The sequence below is a fragment of the Balaenoptera borealis genome (assembly GCF_965194805.1).
Source record: "Balaenoptera borealis genome assembly, chromosome: 3".
Lineage (NCBI taxonomy): Eukaryota > Metazoa > Chordata > Mammalia > Artiodactyla > Balaenopteridae > Balaenoptera > Balaenoptera borealis.
The window spans coordinates 27,001,385-27,021,201 of NC_138866.1; the positions used below are offsets into that span (position 1 = coordinate 27,001,385).

At 48.6% G+C, this 19,817-nt stretch overlaps 1 protein-coding gene across 4 annotated transcripts in view; it reads right to left on the minus strand.

Moving 5' to 3' along the window:
• JDP2 (Jun dimerization protein 2) overlaps nucleotides 1–10,452 on the minus strand; it is a 46,048-nt gene extending 35,596 nt beyond the window's left edge. The window contains exons 1-2 of one of the 4 annotated variants that reach the window (XM_082387576.1): nucleotides 10,147–10,452; nucleotides 486–709 (exon numbers count right to left, since the gene is read on the minus strand). In XM_082387576.1, the coding sequence (XP_082243702.1) occupies nucleotides 486–709; nucleotides 10,147–10,447 (525 nt within the window). In that variant the 5' untranslated portion in view covers nucleotides 10,448–10,452. Of the gene's footprint in view, nucleotides 1–485; nucleotides 710–5,700; nucleotides 5,723–9,740; nucleotides 9,994–10,146 lie in introns of those variants that run through there. The other 3 variants (XM_082387577.1, XM_082387578.1, XM_082387579.1) reach the window with 3 other exon arrangements.
• Between the last annotated feature and the right edge of the window lie 9,365 nt (nucleotides 10,453–19,817).

The following is a 19,817-nucleotide window of genomic DNA, read 5'->3' on the forward strand; positions in this document are numbered from 1 at the left end:
TGTGACGAATGATAACAATTTTTAAAGCTAACCCAATATTGGCATTGCCTTATGTACTTTTCAAAGCATGTGCACATTCCCATTATCTCCCCTGACCCCACCCCCAGCACCCCAGAGAGATGGCCAAATGTTATTATTCAATACTTTTATTATTAATCACTCTTCCCTTGCCCCTCAAAGAACCAGAGACAGGTTCGGCATCCTGCCCTAGCCCAGTGCTTCTCAAAGGCTAACATGGCGGTGAAATCCCCAGGGGAGCTTGTTAAAACACAGATTCGGATTCAGACCGTCTGGGGTGGGGCCTGAGATTCTGCACTTCTAACAACCTCAGGATGTTACTGACATGGATGCTACTGGTCCTCAGACCCCATGTTAAACAGCAAGGCTTAGGTCACACGGTGAGTTTAGGGCTAGACCTAGGACACTGATCCAGGCGTCCTACCCTCCCCCCAGGATCCTGCCCTGGGGGAACAAGGCTCGCTCACCTCACTCTTCACGGGTTGGGGCCTCTTGCCCAGTTTCACCTCCAGGAAGTGCAAAGGGGCAATCATGGCCCCAATGTTGCGGATGTCGGCGTATTTCAGCTCCTCTGCAGTCAGAGCCGAGCTGGGGAGTCCGGTCAGGGGGCCGAGCCCTGGCAGAGAGCCCGCAGTCATGGAAGGGTCTGGGATCTGCCCAGGCATCATAGCAGGAGGAACGGCAGTCCAGCCTGGAGTGGACAGGAGAAGAGCAGGACAGCCACGGTCAGCCGGGTGAGAGGTTCCATGAGGGGTTTAAGTCCCTGTGTCTTACCAGGACCCCACCCTTTCTTTCACCAATGTCCCCCTAAACCCCTTCCCCACCTTAAGTTGCTCTTCCTGCCCTTAAGTCCATTCTGTTATTGAGGGAAACTTGATCAGTTAATTCACACCAAGGTTATTGTTGGCACTTAGGCAATGCTTAACCCAATCATAGGCCACATTGATTCAGCATTTGCTACGGGCTAGGCTCTGCGATAATCCTTCCATCAGTCCCATAAGACTGGGTCAGAGGCCATGACATGGAGGAAGAAGCCAAGGCTTAGAAGGAGAACTCGCTCCAGATTGTACACAGTTAAAACCGGAGGAGCTGGATTTAGACTGCAACACGCTGCCTCCGAAGAGAATGGATCAGAATGAAGGCATCTCAAGCACCTTTGCACCTGTTTAAGAGGGAGCTATTTTGGGGCTGTCATGGTGCTTCCCCTCAAATCACACATCCCATTCTGCATACTTGTTAAGACACCCTGAATACGAGATGAAGCAGATCTAAGTTAACAGTGAATGTGTGTGTGAGTGTGTGCATCTGGCATCTATGAGGAAGAGACTGAGGCACAGGAGATGGAATTAATTAGCATGTGCTTCCCCAGTGGAGCCCAGTATGAGAAAAGTCCTCCACGGGCTCTTCACTTTCAAAGCAAACACATATTCCAGCTCCACCAGACCCAGAAGGTTTGCAAAGGAAGACAGATTCAGGCATGAAAGAAAGACATAAATTAGACAGGTCAACACTAAGGGAATTCTTTTTCCTTCTTTTCACTGGGGGAAGCTCATGGGTAAGAAACTATCCCTTCAAGGCACAGATGGCAGGGAAGAAAGCTTGTCTGTTAATAAAGCCAGACTTCCTGGCCACTTACAGGGCTCCTACCTATCCATCCATCCATCCATCCATCCATCCTATTGTCAACCACCTACTATGAGCCAAGAGGCACTGAGAACACTAGAGAGGTCAGTTGTACACAGTCTTGGCTTCTAAACAGCCTTGTAAGTAGAATTTCAGTACAAAACTGCCTCTGGATTCTAGCCCTAAGAAAAAAAAATCATTTCTCGGGCTTCCCTGGTGGCGCAGTGGTTAAGAATCCACCTGCCAATGCAGGAGACACAAGTTCGAGCCCTGGTCCGGGAAGATCCCACATGCTGCGGAGCAGCTAAGCCCGTGACCCACAACTACTGAGTTCACGTGCTGCAGCTACTGAAGCCTGTGAGCCTAGAGCCTGTGCTCCACAACAAGAGAAGCCACCACAGTGAGAAGCACGTGCACTGCAATGAAGAGTAGCCCCTGCTCGCCGCAAATAGAGAAAGCCCGCGTGCGGCAACGAAGACCCAACGCAGCCAAAAATTTTAAAAAAAAATCATTTCTCCCCCTTCCCGCCTCTCTGCACAGGGCTATAAAATTAAAACTTCATCTGTCTTGGAAATCCTGGGGGAGAAGCTTTGACCTATCTTTCTATCTCCACTCTCTCTTCCCATAGAGAGGGGTGTATTCGGCAAGACAGGGAAGATGTGATGTCTGTCAGACCACTTTCAGTGAGAAAGTCACTCCGTCCACCCTCTGGAGCCAGGCCTGCAACGCAGAGAGGGCTGCAGCTGCCACGCCAGGAGCATGGTGGATGAGCTACATGTCTCTCCGGAACTCCTCCAGGGAGAATAAGAAAGGGGCTCACTCCTCTGTGGCAAAATGATGCCTGGACCCAGCCATGTGGATATTTGGCAGGCGGTGGCGGGGGGGGGGCGGAGGGGGGTGATTTCAGGCTACCTGAGCCAAACTGACAAAGGAAACTCATATCTCTTCCTCAGAAGAGGGAAAAAAACCTACAAAACTCCCCCTTCTAGACCTGAACTGATGCTACAAGGAGTCAGCAACCCCAGGAAGGATGTTTAACAGAGCAAGGCAAAATGGACAGGAGATGGGAAGCTTGAAAATGTCCTATGCCTGGTGTTTCAGCTGGACACAAACCCCTACCAGGGGAGAGAGGCACCACACCTCAGGTATGGAGCAAAGCAAAAATATAGTGCAAAATCCCCTCCTTGGTCAGAAGCCCCAGAACCTCCCGATACTGTAAGGACCCATTCATGTGTGGCAAAATGTGCCATGTGGCCACTTAGCGAGTGGAGGGGCGATTTCAAGGGGTGAGTAATGCAACATTTCTGGCGCAGAAAGGATAATCAACAAATACTTGTCAAATGAATGAATGAATGAATGAACGAAGAAACGAATGATAAATTCATGGCGGAGCAAAATTCAGTGAGTAGGGTAAGGATCTGTCTCTGGAAGTTTATATGCTCGTTATCCACCTCCAGATTATTCGTTCCCACGGTAGACCCCAAGAAAAATCCTCCAGAGGCTTCTGTATGTTTCCCCGCCAGAGCCATCTCAGGAGATGGAAGCCAGACCCCACTCTGTTCCGGGAATGATAGGCTCGGCTTGCAGCTTCTGTTTATTTTCATACAGAAGGTATAAATGAGATACTAACAAATGATCCCAAAATATAATGAATTCTCTGCTACTGTGAGAACCCCCCTGCCAGAGGGAGCACCCACTGGGAGCTGCAGCCCCATGAATTCTTACCATTCCTGCTCCCCTGTGAACCTGCCCCAGTGACAAGCCTCACCCAGGGAATTAGGCACCAGGTTTTCCTTTGCAGAAGCAAAAAGTCCCCCTCTCCTGCCTTTCCTCTCAAGCGTGCCCCTAACTGCTCAGATACAAACCACAAAGTCCTTAACACATGCCATTCCTAGGAGACAACCACAACAGCTGACATTCACCAGCGAGAAGTCATCCTAAAGGGCTCCGGGGGTGGGGGGCAGAAGATGGAGGCACTAGAGCAGCTGCCTTTCATAATCGGATCCCCATTAACTGGAAAGAGCTGACTGATGAGCCAAGGCTGAAAGGCAACTTGGGTGATTTGAAAAATAAAACAATTTGATGTGATTTAGGGATCTATAAAACGCGGTGGGCGGGGGGGGGGGGCAGGTGGCAGGGAACCAATAACAGCCAGGAGGAATTTACCCACTTCAAGGAAGACAGAGGAAAGATGACAAGAGGTGAAATCATCTCCCATACTGGTTGTTCCATACGGAAACAATTTAGTGGGAGAAGGAGAAGTACACACTAAAAGTTTTAAGGGAAGAACCCAGAGTTTCTTCCCTCTGGGGCCCAGAAGTCCATAAGGAAGATAAACACCTTCCATGTCTCCATTAGTAACTGGGATGCATAAATAAAGAGCAAACGCTGTACACTGGCAGAAGACCCATATTGGCAAATAGCGCCTGTGCTTCAAAAGACAGGCCTAGACTCCAAAAAGACTTTGGCACCCCAATGTTCACTGCAGCACTATTTACCATAGCCAGGTCATGGAAGCAACCTAAATGCCCACAACAGACAAATGGATAGAGAAGATGTGGTACATATATACAATGGACTATTACTCAGCCATAAAAAGGAATGAAATTGGGTCATTTGTAGAGATGTGGATGGACCTAGAGACTGTCATACAGAGTGAAGGAAGTCAGAAAGAGAAAAACAAATATCGTATATTAACGCATATATGTGGAATCTAGAAAAATGGTACAGGTAAACCGGTTTGCAAAGCAGAAACAGAGACACAGATGTAGAGAACAAACGAATGGACACCAAGGGGGGAAAGCGGGGAGGGGGGTGGTGGTGGGATGATTTGGGAGATTGGGATTGACATATATATACTAATATGTATATAATAGATAGCTAATAAGAACCTGCTGTATAAAAATATAAAAATAAATTAAAATAAATAAATAAATAAATATAAATAATAAATTCAAAAAAAAGACTTTGGCAATTCAGGACACTGACCAGGAACAACTTGGAAAATAGCCACTGAAGAAAAACTGGGTAATGCACAGATCAAAGATGAGACTGACAAGCAAGGCATGAGTAAGACAGAAAGCATTCTGGAGGTCACAGTGGACCCTAAGCTGCTGTTGAGTCTAAGATTTGGGGTGGTTTGATGCAGCTTCCTGAGAGGCAGCTTGAAAGAAACAGGGACCAGGTGGATCCAAGGGAAAAGAACCTAAAGAAAAAATCTGATATCTGTATCTCTCTATCCTGACTTCCTCAGGGACTTGTAGGCACACGATTTGGGATGCTGCCTTGTACAAGTAGAAAAAAAGTCACAAAACACTTCAAGTCCAGAAAATGGGCCCTATTGGGAGATATTAAGATGAAGTCATTTCAGCCAAAAGAATGAAGAGATAACTTAAAAACTTAAGTTTTTCCCTCTTATTTTCTTCTCCTGTTTACTGTATGTAAATCTGTAAGATATTATCATATTCTTTAATGGGAGTATCTATAAATAAACAATAGTCTTGCTTTGATGTGTCAAAATTGTAAAAGGCTACTCGTATTAGAAAGTGCCCAGTAATTGGCATCTTCATCTAGAATGGCAAAGGTAGATTTTTTTTTTTAAAGACAGATCAAGAGAAAGTTAGGATCTGCATCATGAACTTTCTGTCCATAGGAAAAAAAGATTAAGGAAGGCTCTAAAATCCCTGGGTCTCTCTGAGAAGGTTTGCTCCCCTCCAGGCAAACAGCTGGCCTGGACTGGCATCAGGAGCCAGGAATCGGTGTGCAAATGAGTGCAGATAGGCTAAGGCTGCAAGGCTTGGTGCTAAAAGAAAGCGGAGGTGAGTGAGGGCAGGTCAAGGAGCAAGGGAGTTCATAGGGTCAGGCCCCAGGAGCACTAGTGGTGTTGGAAGTCAAGAGCAAGTAACTGGCAACTGAAATCAACCGGTGGGAGGTCTTGGGAGCTGGAGCCTGGGAAGATTCCCAGGAGGAAGATGTGGAGGGCAGAAGTCCATGGCAGGGGCTGGGGGACAGAGAGGGCAGAAAGGTGTCAGACCAGTCATCACAGAGCATAGTACTAACCATCATGAATCTTGGAGAATTAAACACCAAATCTGTTCCTGGAGCTAAGGAATCACCTGGGATGACCTCTCTCCTGGAATCTGAAATGATGCAGGTCAACCAGCTTCCAAAAGACAAGGAGATCCAGGAGGCAGGGAGCGAAAGGATGGTGAAAGCTCCAAGATGGAGAAAAGGGCAAGCAGGGAAAGACCATCTCCGATGGCTGGCTCAGCTCTGCAGGCAGAACAGTGAGGCAGGTTAAAGTGGAAACTCCGGAGCCAGATCATCTGAGTGTGAATCCTAGCTCTGCCCCTACTAGCTGTGTGACCTTGGGCAAGTTCCCGAGACTCTCTGTGCCTCACTTTCCTCAGCTGCAAAATGGGACTAATAACATTATTTGCCCTGTAAGTCTGAGAAGATTAAATTCGTTAATACTTGGAAAGCACCTGGAACAGCACCTGCACTTGGTGAGTGTGAAGTCAGTGTAGCTTCAAGGGCCTTCCTTCCTGGAGCAACACCAGTGCTTGATGACCCCTCAAGGTCCCTTCTGCACAGTTCCCAGTTCCCACCTAACACCGATTTCCCGTTCCTATGGCCACGAGGAGGATCCCCGGAGGATTCTCTGGGGATCCAGCCCAGAGCATTCTCTGCTCTCCCACTTTCCAACTCTAAATCTCAAGGAGGCAGGACCATCCTGCAACCAGGCAGTTATTGCAGAATAGAAACAACAGGTGGCAGATCAGGGCTGGGTACAAAGGTGCGGAAATGAGACCCAGCACATGCCCTCTGCCTCAGTTTCTCCTAAGTGCTCCTCCATCTCACAGGCCAGAACACAACTGCATAGATCACTGGCAACAGGGCACTCCCAGCTGGCTGGGTTTCCACGCCCGCCTCCAGAAGCAGAGCGCCAGCATCTCCTGTGTCCTTCAATCCACTGCAACCCTGCACTGCTTAGAAGGAGTCACTCCTCAGATCTTCATAAGAGAATGCGAGGTGGTGGGTGTCAGGAGAAGCCACCGACACAGCCTGATCCCTGCATAGCCATCCCAGCCATAGAAGAAACTGGAACCTCTCCCCAAGAAAGGTTCTTCCCTGGAGACCAGGAAAATGCTTTTGACAAGCCCTGCCTGTAAACACAGCTTTCTCCCCTGCCTAATGTAGGTGCTCAATAAAAACACAGTAAGTCATTTCTGCCAGGATCCTTATCCCGAGCAGCGAGAATAAGCTGGGAAAGAACTGCCAGTGGGCCAGACTTCTAGACTCTCTTCCCACCTCACCCCATCTCTGTTCCTTGGTGCCAGGAGTTCACAGCATCATACATAATACAGACACACACACAGAATGTGGCCGATCCTTTGGCCATTTTTAAAAAACATGCCATTGACCAGTTAAAGCTTTGGAAATGGAGCTCCACAAATGGAATCCCAAGGGCTGCAGCAAGAAAACAGACGGAAAAAAACCCAGAACGGTGGGCTCTGGCCGGGCCTCCCGCAGCGATGAGTGTAAAGAAGCACAGGCTGAAAATTCCAACCGGGGGTCGCTAACGCGTTTGTCTCTGCTGAGCTTTGGGAGGCCAAACCATACACACGCACAAGAGCAAGCGCGCGCACACACGTATGTGCACGCACACACAGGCACACGGAGCTTGGCAGCCCGTAAGTTCCAGAGCTGGTAACACAAGCCACAGAACCGACTGCCAAGACAAGCAACAGAATGAGCCAGGCCCAGTTTCATTGGCCACCATACACTGCATATGGCCCAGGACGCAGCCAAAACAGCGTTCTCACCCTCCTCAAAGGCATAGGAGACCCTCTGTTTTCAAACACACCTCCACAGAGCCTTAATTAAAGGAAAATGGAAAAATAATGTGCCCGCTGCTCTCCCCCTGCCTATATAGGTATGCACACACACATACCCATATACACTCACTCTATTTTTCTCTTCCTCCCATTTCGGTTTCTAACATAATTCATTCACATGGAAAAAAAGCAAACTGCATCCTGCAGCAGAAAAGCAGAAAAGAATGTAGCTTGCCCTCAGCCCTGGCTCTGATCGCTCAAGTTGAGCTGGGGCTGAATGAATACAGAGCAGGCCAACCTAGAGTCTGCACTGGCCCCTTTCTTCCAGAACAGAGCTGGAAACAGAGACACTTGTGCGAGGGATGGTTGCAACACCAGCAGCCCCACGACAAACAAGGCCTGGAGAGCCTAGCCCTTCTCAGCCTTCTGCCGAGTTTTCTGCAGGTTGGAAAAGATGCCCACACATCCTGCAAACAGGTTGGGGAGGCAACGACAGACGCTGGTGGCTGCAAAAACCAGGTGGCGAGTGAGGGAGAGATCCTTGTCCAGATTCTTCCTTAGGGGACACTGTTACCAGTTATCAACACATCTCCTTGGAGGTGGCTGCAGCCCACCCAGGAGAAAAGTCAGAAGCCTCCACATCCATGCCTTCCAGCTGCCCTTCAGATCTCACAGCGCCCAGCTCTTCAGGAAAATTCTGGAGCTGCCTGCAACTCTGAACCAAAGCCAAAGTAGAAGGGGAACAGAAGAGTCTTTGAGAAATCCGTCCTCCCTGTTTTAAACAAGGCAAAACCTTAACCAGCCAGAGGCACGAGAATAGATCTTGCTTCTCTTCCGCGGTCGTCAGGTTTATATAAAATCAGAGCCATGCTCACACCTGATACCTAGTTAAACTCTCCCCTAGAAACCTGCAACGGAAGATAAGGCGTCCATCCAAACTGCAGCCAGATTGGCTGGAAAGATGAAAACAGTGGGAGGTGTTTTAAAAAACCCTCAGGGAAGGGAGGTTGGGGGGAAGGGAGATAACATGTGAACACAGTTCACTGCAAGGCCTTAAAGGACAAGCAGGCACCCAAGCATGGTTCAAAGCTTCAGTTTCTCACAGTTCCTCAAACTAAGACCCTGAGGAGTCCACGAAGATTTGAACCTGGGAACACACACCCACACAGCCTGCAAGCCCTTTTTAGAGAGGCAGACCTGAGCCCAGCCGCCCTGAGCACATGTGGTCAGGCCACAGCCCAATGCCCTGGATACGCGGGGAGGTGGGGGGGAGAGGCCCAGTGCAAGGGTCAGGCAATTTTGCTACGGGAGCTGACCCGAGGGGTCAGTTGAGCTCTTTAACCAGCCTCTCCATCTCCAGCCGCAGGGATGGCCCATCCATCCCCGCAGAGGTGCGGAGGCCTCCCAGTCCCCCCTACGCCACCACTGACCCAGGCAAAACCTGGGTCTGCAACCGCAGGGTCAGGGGTCCACAGCCGCTCAGGCTCCTTTTGGTGGTGGCGGGGGGGGGGGGGGGGGGGGCGGGCAGAAGACAGCTGTCTGAACTGGGCTGGGCCGGAGAGGAGGGGCTGGTTACCTAAAGGAGCCGGCTGGCCTCCTTATGTAACCTGGCTTGGGAGCTGGGGGAGACCAAAGGGGACCCGGCCACCCCGAGACCCCCTCCCAGAGGGGGAATGGCCCTGAGAGAAGCCCTCTTCATTGTATGGAGAGCCCCAGCCCTTCTCAGTGCCTTCCTCCAGGTCCTCAGGGGGCCGTGCTTCCTCCCTGCGACGGGGGTGGGGCGGGCGCGACTTGCCAGCAGGTCCCTGTCATCCCTCCACCACCAGCACCCTGCACTTCCCTGGCCTTTCACCCTCCATCTCCACCCCGCGGCTCGTCTCCCCGGGCAGTTTTCTCCCCCACTCACCCGCCTCCCCCGCCGCGCAAGGAGAGCACCTCCCTGCAAACGGACGGGGGAGGAGAGCACGGGAGGGAAACGGAGAGAGCGCCTCGGCTGCCCCGGGAGCGGACGGAGCCTCCCGTCCCAGGGTGGGAACCAAAGGGAAGCCACCGGCTCGCGGACCCTTGGCGGGAGGGGCCCGGACTGCAGCGTCCCCCTCCGGGGCAGCGCGGGGTCCCGGGGCTGCGGGAGCCTCCCCGCGGGGCTCGGGTTTCGGGGCCCGGCGCTCTCCGCCCGCGCGGGGGAGGCAGTCCCAGGTGCCCGCGGCCCGCGCGCCCCACCCAGCCCGGCCCGGCGCCCCCAGCGCGCGCCCTCGCACCCACCGAGCAGAAGCCGCGGGCGGAGGCGGCGCCCCCGAGACCGGGACCCGGCTGCAGGCGCCGTGCCCGCTCAGCGCCGCTGCCGCCCGGCCGCGGAGCTCCGCCCGGTGCCCAGGCCCGTCCCGGCCCGGGAGCCGCCGCGGCGCCAGCCCCGCCGCCGCTGCAGCGTCCGCCGCCGCCAGCGCCCCCCCGTCGCGGCCGCCGAGCGTCCCTCCCGCAGGCTGTGGCGGGCGGCGGGACGGGTTGCATCAGCCCCGGCTATATAGCGGCCCCTGGGCGGCGGGGAGGGGTCGGGAATGCGGAACCGGCCGAGCTGCCAGCTCCAGACGTCAGAGGGGGACGGAGAGGAAGGGAAGGAGGGGACAGGGGAGGAGGGGGGGTGTGGATCCGGCGCTTCACACCCACTGACCTTCACCTCCCCCGCCGCATTTCGCGCCCTCCTCCCGCGGCTCCTCGCGGTCCGCTCCCCGCGGGGGCGGTCCCGGCCCCGCAGTAGCGGCCCTGACTCCATCGCGGCCCCCGGCTCTCCCAGCCGGCGGTGCAGGAGCGCGCGAGGAAGCAGGACGCGGCGGGCGGTTATGTAAGAGCATCCCCAGCGCACAGCCGCCCGGCTTCCACCCCGAGACACAGCTCGGGCCGAGAGCAATGAGAAGGTGGCGGCCGGACAAGTCAAAAGGCCCTGGAAGCAGACGTAGCCTGTGTTGAACCATCTTCCTCAGTCCTTAGCTCTTTTTTCCCAAACCGAGAGAGAGAGAGAGAGAGAGAGAGAGAGGATTTCAACACATTTTCATCCTTGGACACTTCAGCACTGAGTGAGGAAATGATCTCGCAAGCCTGTTTCGTTTTTCTGGGCAGAAGGATGGGCAGAGGATCAAGGCGTTTGGGTGCCTCTCCCCCCGCCTACTAGCCCACCTGGCCACCACAGCTGCCCTTAAGCCCTGGGGTGGTTCACTGCAAGAGACCTGCCCTCCTTGGACGGCAGCCTGAGCCCCCCACCCCTTTCCCTTTCCCCGTGGCTTGCACAGTTTGACCCCTGGGCTTTTTATCACACTCCAGCAGGCTTCTCCTTTCCGCTCACGGACGCGCGGGCGGACACCCGTGTGAGCAGCCGCCGCCCTCAGCCCACCCCGAATGGCCTTCTTTCCCTTTACAACTTCCATTGCCAACTGAACTCCTACCTTTCATCCTCCTAAGCGTGGCAGATGGTTAAGGGTGACTCCAGAGGAAATGCGTCCTCCACGGTGCCTTCAGTATGTAAAGGCACAGAGACACCGAGCCCTCAAGCACACATGTGGCACCTGAGACCTTGGCATTCTGGTTTGCATCTCCTTCCTGCAGACCCCCTGGTTGCTCAGCCAACCCCCTGCCTTTCTGCCTCAGCCAGGGAGGAGTGACAGTGTTTATATTCAGTGACCTTCAGCCTCCTTCTCAGAGTGATGTCAGATCATCACCCATAGAAGAAAGGAAGTGAAAGAAAAAGTTCATGCCTTCTTGGAGTGCAGATGCTCAGAGAGAAAGAAACAACCAGCCTTGAGACCGATGGAAGCAAGTGAGCAGAGCCCGGTGAGCAGGTCTCTTCAGTTTGAGGACAGTGAGCTCCTATTCTTACTGCCCCAGTGCAGGGAAATCTTTCTGGATCAGAGGACTGGTCTTATAGAGGGAAAGACAGAGCAGGTCCCAATGACATCGACTGACCATTTTCACCTTCACTGTCAGCTCTCTCCCTTGAAGCATTGAAGTTAGCAAGTAAAAAGAAAGTAAGGTCCTGAAAGAAGGTACAGTGGAAAATGAGTAGTAATTTGACAGTCTTGTGGAAGAACATGACTCTCAGCCCCAGAAAGGCCAACTACACCTTTACTACAGCAGAAACATCAAACCTGGGTGCTATGAAACCGCCTTACAATGTTTCCCCCGTGAGCCTCAGGATTGGACGTTTATATGGAAGAAAACACTGAATGGAGGCAATGTTCCTTTATGCGTCTTCGTCTGGGACTTTGGAAAAACTACACTGGTCTATGTGTAGGAACCAATAATTAGTGTGCGTGGTTAGAGCAATCCTTCCAGGGCTGCCTTTGGACGTGGTTGGGCCACCGGCAGGCTGACTGGGCCTTTGCTTCACTCACAAATTAAATATACTACAGGGGGGGCACCGAGGGGTAACCTGGAGGTCTTTAGCCCCTTCAGTCTCCCTATAATATCCATTAGGTCTCCTCCATTATTTGATATGGATGCTTTTTAATTTTATATAAAATGCTATGTAAACACAGCTTCAAGACCTCCAGCCACATTGCCCCCTACTAGGCCCCTCCCCGTAGTTATTGCCCCTGGAAGCGGCTGGAGGGAGAGACCATAAATTGGCCCATTTATGTTGACATTGGTCTGCTTCTCCCTGCCTTGCTGGTTGGTGCTGATCTACCACTGGCTCTTAGGGATGGACAAGTGATCCAGCCTAAGGCAGTTTAAATTTAGGTTTCCTATTGCTTGCAACTAAAAAAGTCCCAATTAATACATCCAGCCCTGGCCAATGGGCTGCCTCAGAGATTTCCGTATGTCCGAGTCTGATGACACTAGGAATTTTGTGGATCTGCTAGGAAGAGAAGCTGGACCTGAAAATGCCCCAAGCTACCACGTGGAGAGGGTCTACTGAGAGTGAAGCTAATGCAAAGAAGAGTAGAGAAGAGTATAGCCAAGCAACGGAGAGGAAGACAGATCAAGTTCAGATGTCGTTGTCTGCGTTCCTGAATCCAGACATGCCTGATATCATCCCTACCTCTAGAGTTTTTAGTTATAGGAAACCATATTTATATAATATAATATAATATAATTTCTATATTATAGAAATTATATCTTACCTAAGGCAGTTCGAATTTAGGTTTCCTATTACTTGCAACTAGAAAAGTTCTGATTAATACACTGGGTTTTGTGTCTCTGACTTATTTAGATATTGCCTTTTAAAGCTTAATGGACATTGATGAATCCCAACCTTTTTACAAACAGGAAAAAGTGAACCAGCAAGGTAAAATAATTAATTCCCCACACCTGTTTCTCAGTATCAATGGAGGAAGTGGTAGTTCTGAGTAAACAACCAATTGACTAGTCCTTATGCTAGGATTTATGGAAACTATATTTTGTGCCTGTGAGATACACAAACTTTAAGACATGATTCCTCACCTGTCCCCATTTCCCATCTAGTTAGGAAGAATAACTTGAACACTAATAAACAGCTAGACCAAGAGTAACTAAAAGCTACTAAGTGACACCGACTATAAGCACTGTAGGAGTTCAGACAGGATTGTTGCACAATAGAAAAATCATTTGTTAATTGTTCCATTCTCTACTCAAACTGTGTAGACCAAAAATTGCAAACTAGCAGCTGCCAGGCTGAACTTGGCTTTGATGGCCAAATTCTTTTTTTTTTTAACTTGAAGATTACACACAAAAATCTAGATTTCTATTCTCTTGAAAAAAAAATCAAAGTCAGGTGACATATAATAGTCAGTTTAAGAAACAGACTCACAGACTTAGAGAATGAATTTATGGCTACGGGTGTGGGGGGAAGGGACAGTTAGGGAGTTTGGGATTGACATGCACACACTGCTATATTTAAAATGGATAACCAACAAGGGCCTACTGTATAGCACAGGGAACTCTGCTCAATATTATATAACAACCGAAATGGGAACAGAATTTGAAAAAGAATAGATACATGTATATGTATAACTGAATCACTTTGCTGTACACCTGAAATGAACACAACATTGTTAATCAACTATACTCCAATATAAAATTAAAAAGTTATTTCCTGAAAAAAAAAATCGAAAGGACTAGATTCTTCCTCCAAAAAAAAAAAAAAAAGTCAGTTTAGGACAGGTTATGCTGCAGTAGCAGACATCCTCCAAAACTCAGTGGCTTAACACGATAAGGGTTTATTTCTCACCCTCACAAGACAACTGTGGATTGAGGTGACTGTTCAAGGCAGCTGTCCTGCAGGTGGTAGCTCAGTATGGCACCTCCATAGCAGCAAGTGTATCCCTGGTCAGGATGGCATGGAAAGAGAGAGAGGTAGAGAGGGCCAGGCACCAGCAGTTAAATATTTCCTCCTGGAGTAACACTTAACACTTTAGCTTACATCTCATTGGCCAAAACAAGTCACATGCCCATTTCCCTTAATTTCAAAGAGGCAGGGAAGTTCAATCCTCCTATGTACCAGGAGGAGAAGGGAACTACATATTAGTGAACAGTTAATATTTGCCACATCATGCACTCCCTAATGGCAACAATGGGCCGTAGCCCACTTGAAGCTGCCCCCTTGCATGGGACTTAAACACCCCAGTTTGACACAGTTTCCACCCAGCCTGCCAGGGCATTTACATGGCCTGCCTAGCCTCTGGGGGCATTTGATTTTGCAGCTTCTTGTATAAACAAAGCCAATCTCAATATCAGTCTTTCAGTGTCCCTGGTGATCCATGGGGTTATAACAAATTTTTCAAAAACAGGGTTTTTAAAATTTGCTAATTAAAAAAAAAATGCCACAGAGAATTCTTAGGTGAAGGGCAGGATGGTACCACAAAATCAAACAAGAAGTTGAGACTAGCTGTTTTATAGTCTGCAAATTATGGAGACCTGTTTATGATAGTTTCTTCCTCCTACTCTTCCCTCGCTCAATCAAATATCTACCAGGAGACACCAGGAGAAATGAGATTTCCACTCTCTCCCTTAGGGTAGGAGGAGAAGATACATGGTAGTAATTTTGTGGGGAGGTCTGTTTTAAAGTTTTTAAAATTTCCCATATATATGTATGTATATATATTCATGACTGAAGTATTTGAGAAGAAAATTTGAGTTGGGAACAGAACTGCTTCTCTTCCAAAAACCACCAATGAGACTTTTATAAAACAACATGTCTAAAGGTTTAATAATAAATCAGCACCCTTGGAAATACAGCCATCTCTGGGGAAAGCCCAGCATCTTCTCTTTAATCTCCTAACACAATTCTCTAGTTAAAATGCTGGGCCAGGTGGGGTTAGGAGAGGAGGGGTGTAGTGGAGGTATGTTGTTCTCCTCAGCATTCCTTTCTTTGGAAAACCACTACTCTCCCTCTCCCTGAGACCCTGGAAGGATGTCAATCCTGGCGCCTCATCATCCCCACCCAAGTGTGGGTGTGTGGCCTCAGCTGGCCAATTAAATCAGACCATTTCCAAAGCTACAGTGATTGGTTCAGGGATGGGCACATGACCCAAACAGAGCCAATCATAGTCTTCCCTGAGATTTGATATGTGAATGTTAAGGAAGAGGGGAGCTTCTTTCCTTTAAACATCAGTGTAAGGATGTAGTTTGTGGCCGTTGGGGGCCATTTTTCTTATCATGTGACAAGAACCTGACTGAGAATGGGATCAACACACAGAGGAAAAGAGGGCCAAGACACGTAAAGACAGAAAAACCATGACATCATCATTTGAGTTCCTGAACCTAACATGCCATGAGAACATGCTGAATTGGTCTTTGGACTTCATGGTGATGGAGTCAATACATCCGCTTTCTCTTTCTTACTAAGGTAGTTTGAGGGTTTTCTGCCTCTTACCACCAAAGAAGGCTGAAAGAAAATCATGAATAAAATGGCCCAAAGTCAAACTTATAAAAGGCTGCTGAACTGACACTGTAGAATTTTATCTGCTTATTATTCTTGCCCCATCCATCAAATGCCACTCAACCATCTGAGACTGAATACAGAACTACACTGAGCTGCTTTCTTACAGTTCAGGGTTTGGTTAGTCATTTAAATAATTTAGTCAGACAACCTTGTTTGAATGTTTGCTATGTGCCACCCTATTTGAGGGGGCAAAGCAAAAAGAAGATATCATCCGTGCCCATAAAGATGACAGAGTAGAGGGCCAGGAAGACGGATGATATTCATTAAAATGGGGAAATGAGGACTTGAGTGATCTAGGGAGATGCTGATTCATTCTGCTCCCAGAATATTATGTTTCAAAACATGTCTTGAAAACACCTGGGAGAAGATGAAATGTCCATGTGGGGATGTCATTGTGTAAGTCATCCATATATATAGGTGCTCCCTGAAGCTGACACCAGAATTGTAGGTAGAATCACCAAACTCCTTTAGATTAAAGATGATCTTTAGAAATATTAAATTTCAAATAGTAGGTGATTAACAAATTTTGAGTTAACGAATGAGTAAACAGAAGCTGGCCTAGGACTCAGTCTTAGGAGATGTTGATAATTAACAAACTGGGGATATAAAAGGAGGCAAAGAATTTAGCAGACAGAGAGTACCCCAGAAGACAGCAGAAAGGAAGGCACAGACAGAAGCACAGAACCTCAGGGTCCCTCAGATCCCCTCTCCCTTAACACAGGAGTGGGCTTCCCCACTGCCATGGAAGCCAAAATGGGTTGTTGTATGGTCAAATGTAACATAGAGAAAATCTGAGATGAGTCCACTGTATTTGTTCAGATCTAGAAAGTACATTATAAACATAGGGATATATATTCAAGTGGTCTCAAGTCATTCTTAAAAGAGGGAGTTTAATCTGAAAATGTAGACATTATGCTATGAAGATGTTTCCACTTAGCACCCACAGAATGCTGCTTCTAGAGGGATTGAGGACCCTTCTCCACTCTTTCCTTTCTTCTTAATCCCTGTTCCCCCAAACCTAGAAGGTGTTACTATGGTATTGGTCGGATTCCCAGATAAAATGTTTGGACCTCAGTTTCCCCAACTGCTAAATGGGGAAAATAATGGTGCCTACATTAGAGTGTTGATATGAGGATTAAATGTGATACTTATAAAGCACCCTATCAATACCTGCCACATGCTAAGAGTTCAATAAATTTGGCTGTATTCATCATCATCATCATCACCACAATCATCACCATCAACATTAAGTTTTAGCCAACGCAAGCCCTACTGTTAGGTAGCCTTCTTAGATCTGTCAAACCCAGAGTGATTTCTCCCTCTTCCAACCTTAAGTAGCACATCCCTGCCCATCTAACAGTAATCATATGCTATGTTAAAATGTTCTCTTTATTTCATACATGCAGTGTCATTCCAATGTGCTTGAGTTTACCTTAGATATAGAGACAACATCTTACATTTTTAAAACTCCTATAGCACCTACCGTATACTGACTTTATAGTTGGCATTTAATGGACACTTAAAGAAGTGATGGGCAGGGACCAGAAAATCATTTCTTTTGTATCCCCAATAATGTCAAAAGCAGTCTGCGCTCCTGGCACTTAAAGAATATTCATCAAACAGATGCTGAGCAGAATGTAATGATCAGTCACTCCTTGTACAGCGCACACTTGCAGAATATTGAAGTGAGGAAGGGGCGCCATATTTTATAGATGAGGAAATTGAGGCCCACACTGATGACACAGATCTAGCTGAACAAAAGTTATGATGGGAATAATTCTCAGGACTCTTTTTATGCTCTGTGTTTTAAAACAACCACCAATAAAAAGTTATTTCAGCAAATGTTTATTGAAGGGAAAAAAAAAGTCCCCTAGGTTTTCTGCGGGAGGTGGCATTTCCTCTTACACTCAACAATTTTGGTGGTGTGCTAGAGAGAGGTGTGGGAAGGAGCCAAGGGGGCCCTATGACTGGGCTGTTGTGTGAGCCCCAGTGTCGGGGGCAGGGGTGGTATTTTCACTTCTAGGAAAGCTCTTCCAGCTCCAGGCAATCCAGGCCAGGTTTTGACACCTGCTTTCCTAAGCACACTGCCCTAAGTTGGCCCAAGGGTGCCTTCCAAAGAGCTCCCAGCTTTGTACCTGTCTCTAGGCCAGGCTAACAGAAACTCATCCCAAGAAGCAGAAAAGTTCCCCACACTCGGAACCTGGGGGGATCTGCTGTCCTTGGGCAATGAAGATAAAACATTTACAATTAGAACTCACCGCTGTTACAGGGAGACATCTAGGGGCTGGCCTCAGGACGAGGCTCGGAGGGGGGCTGTGAGTCCTGCAGAGGGAGGCCTCTGGACAAGGCGTCTTTGGTAGCCCTGGCCAGGCTCACAGGCTCCCTTTCCGGTTTTATGCCCACATTTCCCTACCCTTGCCTCCTGCCGGTGTTTCTGTATCTCTTAAATACACCTCCCTAATCCTCTCCTTCCTCCCTTTTAAAGCCTGCCTTTCCTTTCAAATACTTCCTCAAATGCCAGCTTGTTATTTTTGTGCCCTCCCCTTTAATAACCTTCCCAAGAGCTCTGACTGAAAGTATACTTTAGATCACAGGGCCGGATTTTCATTCATTTCTTCATTCATTTATTCATTCACTCAACAAATATTTGATTGTATGTGCAGGGCTGTGGCAATACAATCCTGAACGAGGCTGGCCCAATTCTTTGGTGAGAGAATAATTAGCTAATTAACTAAATAATTACAACTGTGCAAAGGAGAATTAGGGAGTGTTACGAGATAGGTAGAGAAACCATCAGAATCAACCTTTCTCTACTTGTCAGGGACTCTTATCCAAATCAGCTTGGTGCCCCAGGCCTCTTCCTCTCAAGCACAGGAGCAGGTGTCCTACAAAAACTTGTTCCCTCCTCCCATAGGTCAAAGTTTCAGTGCTCCAGGGGGTCTCCTGAGACTCCATTGCCCAGCCCTAACTCTCCCAGACTTCTTCATTATCTTGGGGTCTCAGGTTGTCATCCATGGCCATCCATATACAAAGTTTTCATCTAGTTACCTGGTCTAAGGTTAATGCATCGTGCAGGGCAGTAGAGCATAGTGGCAAAGAGCATGGACTCTGGAACCAGACTGTCCCCGTCTCTGACACATACTGTGTGGCCTTGGGCAAGTTAATTAATGGCTCTGTGCTCAATTTCATCATCTTTAAAATGGGGTGTGGGTGTGTGTGGGGGTGTGTGTAATACCCAACCCATAGGGGTATTATAAAGATTTAAATATGTAAATATACAAAGAGGTACTGCCTATAAAGCACTTGGAACAGTGCTTAGCACAAGTAAGGGCTGAGCAAGGGAGCTCTTGGATGCTATAGTTTGAATCTTCCCCAACAAAGGTGTTCAGCCTTGGTCTGAACCCAGCCCAGGTCAGAGGCTCAGGCCACTGCTTGCCTGGGAGGAGAGGCTGGACCTTTTTTAAAGAGATGAGATACTGACAGCAATGAAGACTGACTGGAAGCTAGACAGACAAGGGCAGTGAAGCCAGATGGATGTGGGGCATGTTGATCTCAACTCCCTAAGACTGGGAGCCACTCCCACTGCCTGTTCATCGAGCAATGAGAAGGGAGCCCAGAGACCTTGTTTTGAGAGGGCTCACCTACCTCCAGCTTCTTATGTGGCCCCGAACAAAGATAATTTCTATGCTTTGTTTCCATTTTTCAAAGGCAGAGGATAATATTCATAGAATCATAGAGTTTGAACTAAACTTGACCTTAGAGAGTCCATATTACAACCCTTTTATCTTCTATCTAAGGAAAAGGACACCCAGAAATATCATGTGACATAGGTGGCAGGGGCTCGATTCAAATCCCAGCCCCAGGATTTATGCTTTTCTCTGAGGTTCATTATACTCTGAGGTAAAGTGAAGGTAGGACTTCCTGCTGAATAGGGTCACCGTGAGAACTAAGCAAGACCACATATGATGCACTTAACCCAGAGCCTGGGTATGGTTGGGTAGGTACACATAAAGGTATTTCCCAGTGTCATGTGACTGGTTGGTAATCCCTTCCTTACCTTGTCCACTGGGTTGACAGAAGAATAAAGGAAGCAACAGAAGACTCACTCTGAAAATAGAAATGCCATGTACTCATTCTGTGCTGTTAATGTTACCCATCCAGTTAAGATTTACTAAACCCATTTGGGAAGCTGGCCAAGGTACTAGAAACTAAGGAGTTAATGTCTATGTGTAAAAACTTCGTTTCTGATTCTTGGTTTCTCACTTGGGACTTGGTCTCTCAAAGAAGAAAGGGCTTTTCCAAGCCACAGTGCTTAGTAATCATGGTCTCACAGAGAAAACTCCGCTTAAGGAGTCATCATTGCCCGTCACCCCTCCCCCGCGCTGTTCCTGAAGCATTGGAGTAAAGCGCATGTGTGGTCGGGGGCTTGG